The sequence below is a fragment of the Sabethes cyaneus genome, chromosome 3 (genome assembly GCF_943734655.1).
Source record: "Sabethes cyaneus chromosome 3, idSabCyanKW18_F2, whole genome shotgun sequence".
NCBI lineage: Eukaryota > Metazoa > Arthropoda > Insecta > Diptera > Culicidae > Sabethes > Sabethes cyaneus.
Window position 1 is genome coordinate 223,681,963 of NC_071355.1, and position 17,478 is coordinate 223,699,440.

Below are 17,478 nucleotides of genomic sequence, written 5' to 3' on the forward strand. Positions count from 1 at the left end.
AAAAAAACTGAATTTGAGCCAAACTTTCGTGCAGGAGGCCAAAACTCAAGCTGAATTACGAACGTTTAAGGTTCAGCAAGTCCCAACAGAATACGGTCGCGAAAAGCCGTGCCCAGAAGTTATACGACCAAAAGCTGACGAAAACTCATTGCTGCGTTATGAACGACCTACGTAAAACCGGACTCCAACCAGATTCCGGGGAACCAGTATTTCACTGCAAAGGATAATTTTGATGCTCCAGACAGTCTCCGAAAACATATGATGTCGAACTTTGCCAAGAAATTCTTGATTTGGCAAGCAATTTGTTCATGTGAACAGGAAAGTACACCTTTCGTGGCCACAGATACCATGAATGGACAAGCTAATATGCAACGGCCTTGCTAGAGTGGCATAAGGCAAATAAGGATTTCGTGCCGAAAGAATCTAACCCCTCAAATACACTGGTGCTGCGGTCAATTGAGAAATTCTGAGTTATTATGAAGCAGAATCTTCTGAAACGTCCAAAAGCAGTCAAAGCAGTTGAAGAAAGGATGGGTAAATATACAAAACATGTCGATTTTGAGGTTGTGCAAAATCTTATAAGTGGGGTTAATGACAAAGTACAGGCAAACGGATACGGAGACGAAATTTGATGAAATAAAAACGCTAAAACTAAGTTTAATTTTTCCATTTGATGTCCTGAAAGTTGGATAGCAATCGGATAAAAACTCGAATTTTGCAAATTAATTTTGTGTGTTGCAATTTTACCGTGGACACTCTTTATTGGATCGTTCAATGGCAGGTGGGACTCCAACGCACACTCACTCGGTTGGTACCCGGGTGTTTTTGCAATTACACTACCCTTTTGTTAGAAGTTTCATCCAGTTTATCACTCTTCTCACCAAACGCTCTTTCACTTTAAAAAAATGTTTACGTTGGACCGCGACAGAGTCAGAGACAAGTAACACAACTAAAAAATTGGAAAAATTACGCCTATGAAATAAACGGACTAGAGAGCATCCATCTACTTTTAATCATCATCAGTCAATAACCGCGGTTTGATTGTACTGATCTAGCATATTTAATTTGTTTCTCATCGCATTTTCCCAACGACTCTAATAAATGTTAGATCGGAGAACGAAATATTTATCGCTTGTTATTGCCAACTAAATCAAGCCACCGAAATAAAAACAAAGATCAGATTGGCCAGCAATGGGGTTGCCAGTTGTACAAATTAAAAACGAACTCCGTTGGTTTCCATGAGGAATCGTGCTAATTTACCTTGTTTTTTATTTTCTCATTTCGTCTCTCTTTTTATCGGGTCATGTCCATTTTTATCACCCGGCCATCGTAAAAATTAAATGGTTATGATCAATCCTATTCAAAGTAGTAACATCTATAGATTTGACCGAGAAAAATAGACACGGTGTAACCAATGGAATTGACGACACATGAATTTCTATGTGCAATGTTGTTAATTTAGCTTCATGAGCTAATCATTCAGGTATCAAAAAAAATTTGCATTCCATTTTTAATAAGATAAAGAACGTAAAATCATCATGTTTTTATAGCAAACTCGCTGTCGATGCTTTTGCACTAGAAATCAACGGGTTTTTCCATACTGCTGTTGTTTTGACGGACATTAAGACATCAATACTACAAGTCGCGCTCTTCTCAGTCTTCGTAGAAGACATTAGATCCTAATCTTTATTTACAACACTTCGCAATATTTTGCTTACGCTGTTAAATCAAACTAAAACCGCTTTAACTGCAGATGAGTTCCATTGAATCCAGTATCGCGTCGTCGGTCGCTGACTTTGCTTCATAGGATCCAATCCAATCTCGCATTTCCGTCCGCGCCGATGCGATGGTGGTATAGGAGGTCGCATGTTCTCGTGTGTTGACTAAAATCACTGGGTCAGCATTATTATTCGGCTCATGAGTCGTGGGTACCTTGAACGTGGTGATGAGATCGTGTTTCCGCCGCAGCAGAGTAAACATAACTCATTAAACATCCTCAAAAAAGGAGCGCTGATTGAACGGGTTTTATATTCAATACGGTTTCTCCGAAAGCACTACAGAAGTTTTCATAGACGTGGTTGGTGATAAGAGCAGGTAGAGTAATTTTCAAAATTTGTCATCAAACTGAGTGGGAAAATTTCTACTCATTTCAATTTGACTTAAGAATGAGATTCGAACGATCAAAATAGTTTTGTTACCTTTTAATTCACCCCCAGCTACGCTCCCGAAAAGCACCGTTGTATTACTTTACAGTTAACTGTTGGCGTCAGTAACGGTGCACTGATTGCAAATTGTGATGAGTGCGGCAAAAAATCAATTCTCATCGGAAAATATGACAAAAGCACGAAAAATACTGATATCACATGCGGTTTGATGCATGTTTCCAAGTTTCACATGTCATTGTAAATTGAACTGGTTAGCGTTGTGCTGACTGTTAAAAGCAAAGAAAACGGCCAGAATCTGTCGACTTTCTTTTTATTTAGAATACATCGTATGTTTTTTAGGTTCTCAAATTGTTTTCATTTAGTGTGATATTTAAGAATTTAAAAACGGTATAAGTTTGAATTAATTCTTGTTTGTGCTTAGTACAACTTGTTTATGTTTTTTAGCAAATATTTAAACCAAATTGCCCGATGAATGAACATCGTATTGTTGATTTGTCGGTTTAATATTGGTCGACAATCAAAACAGAATTTTGGGTAACTTGCCATAATTGGGCTAAAGCTATTATGTCGTGTATACTGTTGCAACTGCGCCGATATGTATGTCTTACGCTTGACTCAACTACACATTTTATTTTTATTTTTCGCGTTCTGATTGTAGCTCTTAGTACAGCTCATGAAACACGACACAATGTTGTTGAACTTGAATTTTTTTATTTATTTATCCACAAGCAATTGCCAGCAGAAATACAAAGCCTACCAGCTACCAATAAAGTGATTGGGTGATACCGTTCTACAACGAAATGGTGGCAATCGAGCAAAATTACTTTGGAGTTAGTCACTCATGTTTACATTTAGGTCGATTAAATAGAGGCGTTGCGTTATTTCTGGAAGTATTGCAATTTGGAGGCCACTTCTTTATTTTTTGGAACCTAGCCAGATTTGATTTCAATTCAATTGAAATGTCAAATACTGTTAAAAAGTGATATAAGTTTTCGTAAGTGTTTCTGCAATTTAATTAGTCTTTAGATGAGATCCAAATTATTATTTTCTACCGTCTGTTACTGACTTTTAGGGGGTGCTTTCACTCTACCTGATCTAAGTTGATTCAAGTTAATCTAGCTCCGATTCGGGTGTTGTTTTTGCCGTTAGACCACTCACACATTTGCTCAAACTTTGTATTCCATGCTTGAGCAGTGGCTCCCTTGAGTGGTAAGCATTGGCGAAGCATTGACGTGTCAGTTTTGATACATACTTGCTGAGTTCCACCTGTTGCTCGATAGCGTTCTTCATACTCTTAAAATACGCGACACTTCTCAGTAATGACCTCGTCAGCTGCAAATAAATTCATATTACAATCCCTTTTTACACCCACCTTTTAAATAATGCTTACAGTTTTTGCCAGACAACTCCTTGTATAACTGTTACTATTATTGTGCTCCAAACATTTCTGCCTCAGCTCGTCAATCTGTCTAATCACTCGTTGAATAGTGTTGGCTTGCACACGCTCGTCTTTGAATTTGATTTGTGCACCGAAAATTTCGTCACACGTTTCTGCATCGTCATTTAAACCATCCACAAATTTTGGCAGGGCATTCTCGGCGCGCTTCCAACAAGCAAAGTTTTTTCTCTGACATACGCCCGTTGCAATAAATTGTTTTGTCATCTTTTCTGAAAACTTGTTATAGTTATGTTGAATACTATTTTTTAAATCGAAGAATGTTCTTATCCTAGTCGTATTCGAAAATTCTCGTTCAGAAGTAATAGTAGAGTGAACGTCAGATTCAAATTTATCCACGATTCTTCGTATCGAAAGTTTATAATCAGATGACTGTAGTTTTAGCTTACTTATTGTGGCAACTATAGCTTTAATATTTGGAAATCCTTTTGGTTCAACTAACGGGATTGATTTGTTTATATAAGATTTGAGTTCCTTATACAAGTAACTGGGTCTTGGCGGAGGAAATACGTAATTGGCGCACTCGGGTATTAAATCACTAGATATAGTTGTTGCTTCGGCTTCTATAGTCGTAGCTTTTACTTCTCCAATGGTTGTGGTCTCGACTTTTGCTCCTTCTTCAGGCGTAGTTTGTCCATTTTCCTTAGCCGTAGCTTCTTCTTCTTCTTTAGTCGGTGTGGTAACCTCCTTTGCTTCTTCTTCAGGCGTGGTTTCCGCTTCTTCAGCAGGTGTTGATTCATCCTTCGATGCTTCTTCGGAGGAAGTTTCCTCTCCTTCGGCAGGCGTAGTTTCTTCTTCTGGTTTTGCTGCTGGACTGGTTTCTCCTTCTTCAGCCGGCGCATTCTCCTCCTTTGGTTCTTCGGGCGTAGTTTCCGCCTCTTCAGCAGGTGTTGATTCATCCTTTGGTGCTTCTTCGGAAGAAGTTTCCTCTCCTTCTGCAGGCGTGGTTTCTTCGTGTTTTTCTGCTGGACTGGTTTCTCCTTCAGTCGGTGTGGTCTCCTCCTTTGCTTCTTCTTCAGGCGTAGTGTCCGCTTCTTCAGCAGGTGTTGATTCATACTTCGGTGCTTCTTCAGAGGAAGTTTCCTCTCCTTCGGCAGGCGTAGTTTCTTCTTCTGGTTTTTCTGCTGGACTAGTTTCTCCTTCAGCCGGTGTGGTCTCCTCCTTTCCTTTTTCTTCTTCTTCAGAGGTAGTCTCTGCTTCTTCAGCAGGTGTTGATTCATCCTTCTGTGCTTCTTCGGAAGAAGTTTCCTCTCCTACGACAGGCGTAGTTTCTTCTTCAGGTTTTTCTGCTGGACTAGTTTCTCTTTCAGCCGGTGTGGTCTCCTCCTTTGCTTCTTCTTCTTCAGACGTAGTTTTCGCTTCTTCAGCAGGTGTTGATTCATCTTTCGGTGCTACTTCGGAAGAAGTTTCCTCTCCTTCTGCAGGCGTAGTTTCTTCTTCGGGTTTTTCTGCTGGACTAGTTTTTCCTTCAGCCGGTGTGGTCTCCTCCTTTGCTTCGTCGTTAGGCGTAGAGTCCGCTCGTTCAGCAGGCGTTGATTCATCTCTCTGTGCTTCTTCGGCGGAAGTTTCCTGGCCTTCGGCAGGCGTAGTTTTTTCTTCGGGTTTTTCTGCTGGACTAGTTTCTCCTTCAGTCGGTGTGGTCTCCTCTTTTGCTTCTTCTTCAGGCGTAGTCTTCGTTTCTTCAGCAGGTGTCGATTCATCTTTCGGTGCTTCTTCAGAGGAAGTTTCCTGGCCTTCGGCAGGCGTAGTTTCTTCTTCGGGTTTTTCTGCTGGACTGGTTTCTCCTTCAGCCGGTGTGGTCTCCTTTGCTGCTTCAGGCGTAGTGTCCGCTTCTTCAGCAGGTGTTGATTCATCTTTCGGTGCTTTTTCGGAGGAACTTTCCTGGCCTTCGGCAGGCGTAGTGTCTTCTTCGAGTTTTTCTGCTGGACTAGTTTCTCCTTCAGCCGGTGTGGTCTCTTCCTTTGCTTCTTCTTCAGGCGTAGTTTCCACTTCTTCAGCAGGTGTCGATTCATCTTTCGGTGCTTCTTCAGAGGAAGTTTCTTGGCCTTCGGCAGGCGTATTTTCTTCTTCAGGTTTTTCTGCTGGACTGGTTTCTCCTTCAGCCGGTGTGGTCTCCTTTGCTTCTTCTTCAGGCGTAGTGTCCACTTCAGCAGGTGTCGATTCATCTTTCGGTGCTTCTTCAGAGGAAGTTTCTTGGTCTTCGGCAGGCGTGGTTTCTTCTTCGGGTTTTTCTGCTGGACTAGTTTCTCCTTCAGCCGGTGTGGTCTCCTCCTTTGCTTCTTCTTCAGGCGTAGTCTCCGCTTCTTCAGCAGGTGTTGATTCTTTCGGTGCTTCTTCGGAGGAAGTTTCTTGGCCTTCGGCAGGCGTAGTTCCTTCTTCGGGTTTTTCTGCTGGACTAGTTTCTCCTTCAGCCGGTGTGGTCACCTCCTTTGCTGCCTCTTCAGGCGTAGTATCCGCTTCTTCAGTAGGTGTTGATTCATCTTTCGGTGCTTCTTCGGAGGAAGTTTCTTGACCTTCGGCAGGCGTAGTTTCTTCTTCGGGTTTTTCTGCTGGACTGGTTTCTCCTTCAGCCGGTGTGGTCTCCTTTGCTTCTTCAGGCGTAGTGTCCACTTCTTCAGCAGGTGTCGATTCATCTTTCGGTGCTTCTTCAGAGGAAGGTTCTTGGTCTTCGGCAGGCGTGGTTTCTTCTTCGGGTTTTTCTGCTGGACTAGTTTCTCCTTCAGTCGGTGTGGTCTCCTCCTTTGCTTCTTCTTCAGGCGTAGTTTCCGCTTCTTCAGCAGGTGTTGATTCATCTTTCGGTGCTTCTCCGGAGGAAGTTTCTTGGCTTTCGGCAGGCGTAGTTTCTTCTTCGGGTTTTTCTGCTGGACTGGTTTCTCCTTCAGCCGGTGTGGTCTCCTTTGCTTCTTCTTCAGGCGTAGTTTCCGCTTCTTCAGCAGGTGTTGATTCATCTTTCGGTGCTTCTTCGGAGGAAGTTTCTTGACCTTCGGCAGGCGTAGTTTCTTCTTCGGGTTTTTCTGCTGGACTGGTTTCTCCTTCAGCCGGTGTGGTCTCCTTTGCTTCTTCAGGCGTAGTGTCCACTTCAGCAGGTGTCGATTCATCTTTCGGTGCTTCTTCAGAGGAAGTTTCTTGGTCTTCGGCAGGCGTGGTTTCTTCTTCGGGTTTTTCTGCTGGACTAGTTTCTCCTTCAGCCGGTGTGGTCTCCTCCTTTGCTTCTTCAGGCGTATTTTCCGCTTCTTCAGCAGGTGTTGATTCATCTTTCGGTGCTTCTCCGGAGGAAGTTTCTTGGCCTTCGGCACGCGTAGTGTCTTCTTCGGGTTTTTCTGCTGGACTAGTTTCTCCTTCAACCGGTGTGGTCTCCTCCTTTGCTTCTTCTTCAGGCGTAGTCTCCGCTTCTTCAGCAGGTGTTGATTCTTTCGGTGCTTCTTCGGAGGAAGTTTTTTGGCCTTCGGCAGGCGTAGTTTCTTCTTCGGGTTTTTCTGCTAGACTAGTTTCTCCTTCAGACGGTGTGGTCTCCTCCTTTGCTTCTTCTTCAAGCGTAGTCTCCGCTTCTTCAGCAGGTGTTGATTCATCTTTCGGTGCTTCTTCGGAGGAAGTTTCTTGGCCTTCGGCAGGCGTAGTTTCTTCTTCGGGTTTTTCTGCTGGACTAGTTTCTCCTTCAGTCGGTGTGGTCTCTTCCTTTGCTTCTTCTTCAGCCGTAGTGTCCGCTTCTTCAGCAGGTGTTGATTCATCTTTCGGTGCTTCTTCGGAGGAAGTATCTTGGCCTTCGGCAGGCGTAGTTTCTTCTTCGGGTTTTTCTGCTGGACTAGTTTCTCCTTCAGCCGGTGTGGTCTCCTTTGTTTCTTCTTCAGGCGTAGCATCCGTTTCTTCAGCAGGTGTTGATTCATCTTTCGGTGCTTCTTCGGAGGAAGTTTCTTGGCCTTCGGCAGGCGTAGTTTCTTCTTCGGGTTTTTCTGCTGGACTAGTTTCTCCTTCAGCCGGTGTGGTCTCCTTTGCTTCTTTTTCAGGCGTAGTATCCGCTTCTTCAGCAGGTGTTGATTCATCTTTCGGTGCTTCTTCGGAGGAAGTTTCTTGGCCTTCGGCAGGCGTAGTTTCTTCTTCGGGTTTTTCTGCTGGACTAGTTTCTCCTTCAGCCGGTGTGGTCTCCTTTGCTTCTTCTTCAGGCGTAGTGTCCACTTCAGCAGGTGTCGATTCATCTTTCGGTGCTTCTTCAGAGGAAGTTTCATGGTCTTCGGCAGGCGTGGTTTCTTCTTCGGGTTTTTCTGCTGGACTAGTTTCTCCTTCAGCCGGTGTGGTCTCCTCCTTTGCTTCTTTTTCAGGCGTAGTCTTCGTTTCGTCAGCAGGCGTTGATTCATCTTTCGGTGCTTCTTCGGAGGAAGTTTCTTGGCCTTCGTCAGGCGTAATGTCTTCTTCGGGTTTTTCTGCTGGACTAGTTTCTCCTTCAGACGGTGTGGTCATCTCCTTTGCTTCTTCTTCAGGTGTAGTGTCCACTTCTTCAGCAGGTGTCGATTCATCTTTCGGTGCTTCTCCGGAGGAAGTTTCTTGGCCTTCGGCAGGCGTAGTTTCTTCTTCGGGTTTTTCTGCTGGACTGGTTTCTCCTTCAGCCGCTTTTGTCTCCTCCTTTGCTTCTTCTTCAGGCGTAGTCTCCGCTTCTTCAGCAGGTGTTGATTCTTTCGGTGCTTCTTCGGAGGAAGTTTCTTGGCCTTCGGCAGGCGTAGTTTCTTCTTCGGGTTTTTCTGTTGGACTAGTTTCTCCTTCAGCCGGTGTGGTCTCCTCCTTTGCTTCTTTTTCAGGCGTAGTCTTCGTTTCGTCAGCAGGCGTTGATTCATCTTTCAGTGGTTTTTCGGAGGCAGTTTCCTGGCCTTCTGCAGGCGTAGTTTCTTCTTCGGGTTTTTCTGCTGGACTAGTTTCTCCTTCAGCCGGTGTGGTCTCCTCCTTTGCTTCTTCTTCAGGCGTAGTCTTCGTTTCTTCAGCAGGTGTTGATTCATCTTTCGGTGCTTCTCCGGAGGAAGTTTCTTGGCCTTCGGCAGGCGTAGTTTCTTCTGGTTTTTCTGCTGGACTAGTTTCTCCTTCAGCCGGTGTGGTCTCCTCCTTTGCTTCTTCTTCAGGCGTAGTTTCCACTTCTTCAGCAGGTGTCGATTCATCTTTCGGTGCTTCTTCAGAGGAAGTTTCTTGGTCTTCGGCAGGCGTGGTTTCTTCTTCGGGTTTTTCTGCTGGACTAGTTTCTCCTTCAGCCGGTGTGGTCTCCTCCTTTGCTTCTTCTTCAGGCGTAGTCTCCGCTTCTTCAACAGGTGTTGATTCATCTTTCGGTGCTTCTTCGGCGGAAGTTTCCTGGCCTTCGGCAGGCGTAGTTTCTTCTTCAGGTTTTTCTGCTGGACTAGTTTCCCCTTCAGCCGGTGTGGTCTCCTTTGCTTCTTCTTCAGGCGTAGTCTCCGCTTCTTCAACAGGTGTTGATTCTTTCGGTGCTTCTTCGGAGGAAGTTTCTTGGCCTTCGGCAGGCGTAGTTTCTTCTTCGGGTTTTTCTGCTGGACTAGTTTCTCCTTCAGTCGGTGTGGTCTCCTCTTTTGCTTCTTCAGACGTAGTCTTCGTTTCTTCAGCAGGCGTTGATTCATCTTTCGGTGCTTCTTCGGAGGAAGTTTCCTGGCCTTCGGCAGGCGTAGTTTCTTCTTCGGGTTTTTCTGCTGGACTAGTTTCTCCTTCAGCCGGTGTGGTCTCCCCCTTTGCTTCTTCTTCAGGCGTAGTCTCCGCTTCTTCAGCAGGTGTTGATTCTTTCGGTGCTTCTTCGGAGGAATTTTCTTGGCCTTCGGCAGGCGTAGTTTCTTCTTCGGGTTTTTCTGCTGGACTAGTTTCTCCTTCAGCCGGTGTGGTCTCCTCCTTTGCTTCTTCTTCAAGCGTAGTCTCCGCTTCTTCAGCAGGTGTTGATTCATCTTTCGGTGCTTCTTCGGAGGAAGTTTCTTGGCCTTCGGCAGGCGTAGTTTCTTCTTCGGGTTTTTCTGCTGGACTAGTTTCTCCTTCAGTCGGTGTGGTCTCTTCCTTTGCTTCTTCTTCAGCCGTAGTGTCCGCTTCTTCAGCAGGTGTTGATTCATCTTTCGGTGCTTCTTCGGAGGAAGTATCTTGGCCTTCGGCAGGCGTAGTTTCTTCTTCGGGTTTTTCTGCTGGACTAGTTTCTCCTTCAGCCGGTGTGGTCTCCTTTGCTTCTTCTTCAGGCGTAGCATCCGTTTCTTCAGCAGGTGTTGATTCATCTTTCGGTGCTTCTTCGGAGGAAGTTTCTTGGCCTTCGGCAGGCGTAGTTTCTTCTTCGGGTTTTTCTGCTGGACTAGTTTCTCCTTCAGCCGGTGTGGTCTCCTTTGCTTCTTCTTCAGGCGTAGTATCCGCTTCTTCAGCAGGTGTTGATTCATCTTTCGGTGCTTCTTCGGAGGAAGTTTCTTGGCCTTCGGCAGGCGTAGTTTCTTCTTCGGGTTTTTCTGCTGGACTAGTTTCTCCTTCAGCCGGTGTGGTCTCCTTTGCTTCTTCTTCAGGCGTAGTGTCCACTTCAGCAGGTGTCGATTCATCTTTCGGTGCTTCTTCAGAGGAAGTTTCATGGTCTTCGGCAGGCGTGGTTTCTTCTTCGGGTTTTTCTGCTGGACTAGTTTCTCCTTCAGCCGGTGTGGTCTCCTCCTTTGCTTCTTCTTCAGGCGTAGTATTCGCTTTTTCAGCAGGTGTTGATTCGTCTTTCGGTGCTTCTTCGGAGGAAGTATCTTGGCCTTCGGCAGGCGTAGTTTCTTCTTCGGGTTTTTCTGCTGGACTGGTTTCTCCTTCAGTCGGTGTGGTCTCTTCCTTTGCTTCTTCTTCAGGCGTAGTCTCCGCTTCTTCAGCAGGTGTTGATTCATCTTTCGGTGCTTCTTCGGAGGAAGTTTCTTGGCCTTCGGCAGGCGTAGTTTCTTCGCGTTTTTCTACTGGACTAGTTTCTCCTTCAGCCGGTGTGGTCTCCTTTGCTTCTTCTTCAGGCGTAGTGTCCACTTCAGCAGGTGTCGATTCATCTTTCGGTGCTTCTTCGGAGGAAGTTTCCTGGCCTTCGGCAGGCGTAGTTTCTTCTTCGGGTTTTTCTGCTGGACTAGTTTCTCCTTCAGTCGGTGTGGTCTCTTCCTTTGCTTCTTCTTCAGCCGTAGTGTCCGCTTCTTCAGCAGGTGTTGATTCATCTTTCGGTGCTTCTTCGGAGGAAGTATCTTGGCCTTCGGCAGGCGTAGTTTCTTCTTCGGGTTTTTCTGCTGGACTGGTTTCTCCTTCAGTCGGTGTGGTCTCTTCCTTTGCTTCTTCTTCAGGCGTAGTCTCCGCTTCTTCAGCAGGTGTTGATTCTTTCGGTGCTTCTTCGGAGGAAGTATCTTGACCTTCGGCAGGCGTAGTTTCTTCTTCGAGTTTTTCTGCTGGACTGGTTTCTCCTTCAGCCGGTGTGGTCTCTTCCTTTGCTTCTTCTTCAGGCGTAGTCTTCGCTTCTTCAGCAGGTGTTGATTCATCTTTCGGTGCTTCTTCGGAGGAAGTATCTTGGCCTTCGGCAGGCGTAGTTTCTTCTTCGGGTTTTTCTGCTGGACTGGTTTCTCCTTCAGCCGGTGTGGTCTCCTTTGCTTCTTCTTCAGGCGTAGTATCCGCTTCTTCAGCAGGTGTTGATTCATCTTTCGGTGCTTCTTCGGAGGAAGTATCTTGGCCTTTGGCAGGCGTAGTTTCTTCTTCGGGTTTTTCTGCTGGACTGGTTTCTCCTTCAGTCGGTGTGGTCTCTTCCTTTGCTTCTTCTTCAGGCGTAGTCTCCGCTTCTTCAGCAGGTGTTGATTCTTTCGGTGCTTCTTCGGAGGAAATATCTTGACCTTCGGCAGGCGTAGTTTCTTCTTCGGGTTTTTCTGCTGGACTGGTTTCTCCTTCAGCCGGTGTGGTCTCTTCCTTTGCTTCTTCTTCAGCCGTAGTGTCCGCTTCTTCAGCAGGTGTTGATTCATCTTTCGGTGCTTCTTCGGAGGAAGTATCTTGGCCTTCGGCAGGCGTAGTTTCTTCTTCGGGTTTTTCTGCTGGACTGGTTTCTCCTTCAGCCGGTGTGGTCTCCTTTGCTTCTTCTTCAGGCGTAGTCTCCGCTTCTTCAGCAGGTGTCGATTCATCTTTCGGTGCTTCTTCAGAGGAAGTTTCTTGCTCTTCGGCAGGCGTGGTTTCTTCTTCGGGTTTTTCTGCTGGACTAGTTTCTCCTTGAGTCGGTGTGGTCTCTTCCTTTGCTTCTTCTTCAGCCGTAGTGTCCGCTTCTTCAGCAGGTGTTGATTCATCTTTCGGTGCTTCTTCGGAGGAAGTATCTTGGCCTTCGGCAGGCGTAGTTTCTTCTTCGGGTTTTTCTGCTGGACTAGTTTCTCCTTCAGTCGGTGTGGTCTCCTTTGCTTTTTCAGGCGTAGTGTCCGCTTCTTCAGTTGCTGTCGATTCATCTTTCGGTGCTTCTTCAGAGGAAGTTTCTTGGTCTTCGGCAGGCGTGGTTTCTTCTTCGGGTTTTTCTGCTGGACTAGTTTCTCCTTCAGCCGGTGTGGTCTCCTCCTTTGCTTCTTCTTCAGGCGTAGTCTCCGCTACTTCAGCAGGTGTTGATTCATCTTTCGGTGCTTCTTCGGAGGAAGTTTCTTGGCCTTCGGCAGGCGTAGTTTCTTCTTCGGGTTTTTCTGCTGGACTGGTTTCTCCTTCAGCCGGTGTGGTGTCCTTTGCTTCTTCTTCAGCCGTAGTGTCCGCTTCTTCAGCAGGTGTTGATTCATCTTTCGGTGCTTCTTCAGAGGAAGTTTCTTGGCCTTCGGCAGGCGTAGTTTCTTCTTCGGGTTTTTCTGCTGGACTAGTTTCTCCTTCAGTCGGTGTGGTCTCCTCTCTTGCTTCTTCAGACGTAGTCTTCGTTTCTTCAGCAGGCGTTGATTCATCTTTCGGTGCTTCTTCGGAGGAAGTTTCCTGGCCTTCGGCAGGCGTAGTTTCTTCTTCGGGTTTTTCTGCTGGACTAGTTTCTCCTTCAGCCGGTGTGGTCTCCCCCTTTGCTTCTTCTTCAGGCGTAGTCTCCGCTTCTTCAGCAGGTGTTGATTCTTTCGGTGCTTCTTCGGAGGAAGTTTCTTGGCCTTCGGCAGGCGTAGTTTCTTCTTCGGATTTTTTTACTGGACTAGTTTCTCCTTCATCCGGCGTGGTCTCCTCCTTTGCTTCTTCTTCAGGCGTAGTATCCGCTTCTTCAGCAGGTGTTGATTCATCTTTCGGTGCTTCTTCGGCGGAAGTTTCCTGGCCTTCGGCAGGCGTAGTTTCCTCTTCGGGTTTTTCTGCTGGACTAGTTTCTCCTTCAGCCGGTGTGGTCTCCTCCTTTGCTTCTTCTTCAGGCGTAGTTTCCGCTTCTTCAGCAGGTGTTGATTCATCTTTCGGTGCTTCTTCAGAGGAAGTTTCCTGGCCTTCGGCAGGCGTAGTTTCTTCTTCGGGTTTTTCTGCTGGACTAGTTTCTCCTTCAGCCGGTGTGGTCTCCTTTGCTTCTTCTTCAGGCGTAGTCTCCGCTTCTTCAGCAGGTGTTGATTCTTTCGGTGCTTCTTCGGAGGAAGTTTCTTGGCCTTCGGCAGGCGTAGTTTCTTCTTCGGGTTTTTCTGCTGGACTAGTTTCTCCTTCAGTCGGTGTGGTCTCCTCTTTTGCTTCTTCAGACGTAGTCTTCGTTTTTTCAGCAGGCGTTGATTCATCTTTCGGTGCTTCTTCGGAGGAAGTTTCCTGGTCTTCGGCAGGCGTAGTTTCTTCTTCGGGTTTTTCTGCTGGACTAGTTTCTCCTTCAGCCGGTGTGGTCTCCTTTGCTTCTTCTTCAGGCGTAGCATCCGCTTCTTCAGCAGGTGTTGATTCATCTTTCGGTGCTTCTTCGGAGGAAGTTTCTTGGCCTTCGGTAGGCGTAGTTTCTTCTTCGGGTTTTTCTGCTGGACTAGTTTCTCCTTCAGCCGGTGTGGTCTCCCCCTTTGCTTCTTCTTCAGGCGTAGTCTCCGCTTCTTCAGCAGGTGTTGATTCTTTCGGTGCTTCTTCGGAGGAAGTTTCTTGGCCTTCGGCAGGCGTAGTTTCTTCTTCGGGTTTTTCTGCTGGACTAGTTTCTCCTTCAGCCGGTGTGGTCTTCTCCTTTGCTTCTTCTTCAGGCGTAGTGTCCACTTCTTCAGCAGGTGTTGATTCTTTCGGTGCTTCTTCGGAGGAAGTTTCTTGGCCTTCGGCAGGCGTAGTTTCTTCTTCGGGTTTTTCTGCTGGACTAGTTTCTCCTTCAGCCGGTGTGGTCTCCCCCTTTGCTTCTTCTTCAGGCGTAGTCTCCGCTTCTTCAGCAGGTGTTGATTCTTTCGGTGCTTCTTCGGAGGAAGTTTCTTGGCCTTCGGCAGGCGTAGTTTCTTCTTCGGATTTTTTTGCTGGACTAGTTTCTCCTTCATCCGGCGTGGTCTCCTCCTTTGCTTCTTCTTCAGGCGTAGTATCCGCTTCTTCAGCAGGTGTTGATTCATCTTTCGGTGCTTCTTCGGAGGAAGTTTCTTGGCCTTCGGCAGGCGTAGTTTCTTCTTCGGGTTTTTCTGCTGGACTAGTTTCTCCTTCAGTCGGTGTGGTCTCTTCCTTTGCTTCTTCTTCAGGCGTAGTCTCCGCTTCTTCAGCAGGTGTTGATTCATCTTTCGGTGCTTCTTCGGAGGAAGTTTCCTGGCCTTCGGCAGGCGTAGTTTCTTCTTCGGGTTTTTCTGCTGGACTAGTTTCTCCTTCAGCCGGTGTGGTCTCCTTTGCTTCTTCTTCAGGCGTAGTCTCCGCTTCTTCAGCAGGTGTTGATTCTTTCGGTGCTTCTTCGGAGGAAGTTTCCTGGCCTTCGGCAGGCGTAGTTTCTTCTTCGGGTTTTTCTGCTGGACTAGTTTCTCCATCAGTCGGTGTGGTCTCCTCCTTTGCTTCTTCTTCAGGCGTAGTTTCCGCTTCTTCAGCAGGTGTTGATTCATCTTTCGGTGCTTCTTCGGAGGAAGTTTTCTGGCCTTCGGCAGGCGTAGTTTCTTCTTCGGGTTTTTCTGCTGGACTAGTTTCTCCTTCAGTCGGTGTGGTCTCCTCCTTTGCTTCTTCTTCAGGCGTAGTATCCGCTTCTTCAGCAGGTGTTGATTCATCTTTCGGTGCTTCTTCGGAGGAAGTTTCTTGGTCTTCGGCAGGCGTAGTTTCTTCTTCGGGTTTTTCTGCTGGACTAGTTTCTCCTTCAGTCGGTGTGGTCTCCTTTGCTTCTTCTTCAGGCGTAGTCTCCGCTTCTTCAGCAGGCGTTGATTCATCTCTCTGTGCTTCTTCGGCGGAAGTTTCCTGGCCTTCGGCAGGCGTAGTTTCTTCTTCGGGTTTTTCTGCTGGACTAGTTTCTCCTTCAGCCGGTGTGGTCTCCTCCTTTGCTGCTTCTTCAGGCGTAGTTTCCGCTTCTTCAGCAGGTGTTGATTCATCTTTCGGTGCTTCTTCAGAGGAATTTTCCTGGCCTTCGGCAGGCGTAGTTTCTTCTTCGGGCTTTTCTGCTGGACTAGTTTCTCCTTCAGTCGGTGTGGTCTCCTTCTTTGCTTCTTCTTCAGGCGTAGTTTCCGCTTCTTCAGTAGGTGTTGATTCATCTTTCGGTGCTTCTTCGGAGGAAGTTTCCTGGCCTTCGGCAGGCGTAGTTTCTTCTTCGGGTTTTTCTGCTGGACTAGTTTCTCCTTCAGCCGGTGTGGTCTCCTCTTTTTCTAATTCAGGCGTAGTTTTCGCATCTTCAGCAGGTGTTGATTCATCTTTCGGTACTTCTTCGGAGGAAGTTTCCTGGCCTTCGGCAGGCGTAGTTTCTTCTTCAGGTTTTTTTGCTGGACTAGTTTCTCCTTCAGCCGGTGTGGTCTCCTCCTTTGCTTCTTCTTCAGGCGTAGCTTCCACTTCTTCAGCAGGTGTTGATTCATCTTTCGGTGCTTCTTCGGAGGAAGTTTCTTGTCCTTCTGCAGACGTAGTTTCTTCTTCGGGTTTTTCTGCTGGACTAGTTTCTTCTTCAGCCGCTGTGGTCTCCTCCTTTGCTTCTTCTTCAGGCGTAGCTTCCACTTCTTCAGCAGGTGTTGATTCATCTTTCGGTGCTTCTTCGGAGGAAGTTTCTTGTCCTTCTGCAGACGTAGTTTCTTCTTCGGGTTTTTCTGCTGGACTAGTGTCTTCTTCAGCCGCTGTGGTCTCCTTCTTTGCTTCTTCTTCAGGCGTAGTTTCCGCTACTTCAGCAGGTGTTGATTCACCTTTCGGTGCTTCTTCGGAAGAAGTTTCCTCTCCTTCTGCAGGCGTGGTTTCTTCGTATTTTTCTGCTGGACTAGTTTCTCCTTCAGCCGGTGTGGTCTCCTTTGCTTCTTCTTCAGGCGTAGTTTCCGCTTCTTCAGCAGGTGTTGATTCATCTTTCGGTGCTTTTTCCGAAGTAGATTGCTCTCCTCCAATAGGTGTAGTTTCTTTAGTAGAATTGCCATTCTCTTCGGATGGATCTGTTCGTTTTAATATTTTTTCTATGTCCTTTATTATATCAGGTACATTGTGCTTGGTTATTGTTGGAAGAGGTTCGGTTATAGGAAAAAGTTTTCTTAGGAGTTGGTCAAGTTTCAGCGCGACCTGATTGCGTATCATATTGAAGATGTTTGCTTCTACTTCATTGGTTACCTGAAATTTTAATAGTTAAATTATTCTGCTTAATTTTTCCATCGAGTTTACTTTAACACTGCCTAACTGTAACTTACTAAATTTATCAGCAGTAGCAGACATAGTGTATGCTTTAGCGTTTTCGTCATATTTTTCTTCTTATATTAGTAAAGTCGCACGTCGACGATGGTTGCTGAATAAATTACTGATCACGCTTCATGACTGTTTTGTTTTACATTTATAATATTCATGTCTGGCTACAGTTGTTGATTCAGTTGTGATTGATGATAGCTACAAACTGGACAAATATTGTTCCTAGAAATCGGTTGTTGCAGTTTAGTTTTTCCTCTCCAAAACACGTGATTGGATTTACGTAATTGTTCTTGATCTAATATTATCGTAAATTGTTACTCTGACATTAATTTATTATAATGATGGTTTATTTTGTAAAGGTATTTGTGGAATATGCTTTGAAGACGGAGATTCAGAGTGTACACTACATACAAATTAGGTCAATAAATGTATCGCACGTGTTATTCCATTATATTGATTTATTATCGAGCACCATTCTGTAAGTATGTTTATCAACTTGAGTAAACAGAAAAAATCTGTTCATAAGTACAAACGCTATTCCCTGTCGTTTATTTTGTATGGCTCTTGGATGTTGTGAACGTTCAAGATTGTGCTAAAATAAAATTTTAGATTATGGATTAGGACATTCATATAAATTAAATTCGATTAGTAATTTCAGATGGTGAAGGTGATCATATTAAGTATTAATCATATCAGTTCTCAGTTATAACGTATTGAATGAAAACAATTCAAGGTGTACATTCGTGGTTCTTGTGTATGTTTTTATGGTGAATTTCGTATGATGAATTACTTGCTACACACTTCAAAAAATCTTGTAATCTTACGTCTTCTGACATGCACATGGAACATTGCAAATCAATCATATAAAATTACGTGTTATTTCGCTTACAGGCTTATGTATTACGTTTGGCTTGATTTAAAAATATATTTTTAAAAACGGTTCAGGCTATTTACGTTTTATTTAATGGAAAAATATATCGGATTTCAGTTTACGTCGAATGTGAGATTCATTTTTTCGTTCTGTGTAGAGGATATCGATCATCAATCATTGTGTGCAATCATTAATATGTAGGCTCAAATCATTTTCATAAACAGATTTAAATACTGGCGGTTGGGCTCTGAGACGTTTTTACAATTTATTATAAATACCATTGCTTTGTGTACACTTGACAA

General features: G+C 45.5%; 1 protein-coding gene across 3 annotated transcripts; it reads right to left on the bottom strand.

The window, feature by feature from the left end:
* Positions 1 to 2,373: 2,373 nt before the first annotated feature.
* On the bottom strand, positions 2,374 to 16,417 carry LOC128742271 (mucin-17-like). 3 transcript variants are annotated; one of them, XM_053838577.1, is made up of 4 exons: positions 16,311 to 16,417; positions 6,090 to 16,233; positions 3,556 to 5,933; positions 2,374 to 3,497 (listed from the first exon to the last, which is right to left on the bottom strand). In XM_053838577.1, exons 1-4 carry the CDS (start codon positions 16,359 to 16,361, stop codon positions 3,276 to 3,278), a joined length of 12,795 nt encoding a protein of 4,264 aa, XP_053694552.1. In that variant the 5' UTR covers positions 16,362 to 16,417; the 3' UTR covers positions 2,374 to 3,275. The 3 variants fall into 3 exon arrangements, with proteins under 3 accessions (XP_053694552.1, XP_053694551.1, XP_053694553.1); XM_053838578.1 differs by having other exon boundaries at positions 2,375 to 3,497; positions 3,556 to 11,414; positions 12,198 to 16,233; XM_053838576.1 differs by having other exon boundaries at positions 3,556 to 16,233.
* Positions 16,418 to 17,478: the final 1,061 nt, after the last annotated feature.

What these genes read in the sequence shown, in the direction of transcription:
- LOC128742271 (XM_053838576.1), bottom strand. Translation starts at nt 16,361, where the DNA reads ATGACGAAAACGCTAAAGCATACACTATGTCTGCTACTGCTGATAAAT. An exon ending in TGCTACTGCTGATAAATTTA is followed by an intron (nt 16,234 to 16,310) that starts GTAAGTTACAGT and finishes TTAAAATTTCAG; the next exon opens with GTAACCAATGAAGTAGAAGC. An exon ending in GGAGTTGTCTGGCAAAAACT is followed by an intron (nt 3,498 to 3,555) that starts GTAAGCATTATT and finishes ATTTATTTGCAG; the next exon opens with CTGACGAGGTCATTACTGAG.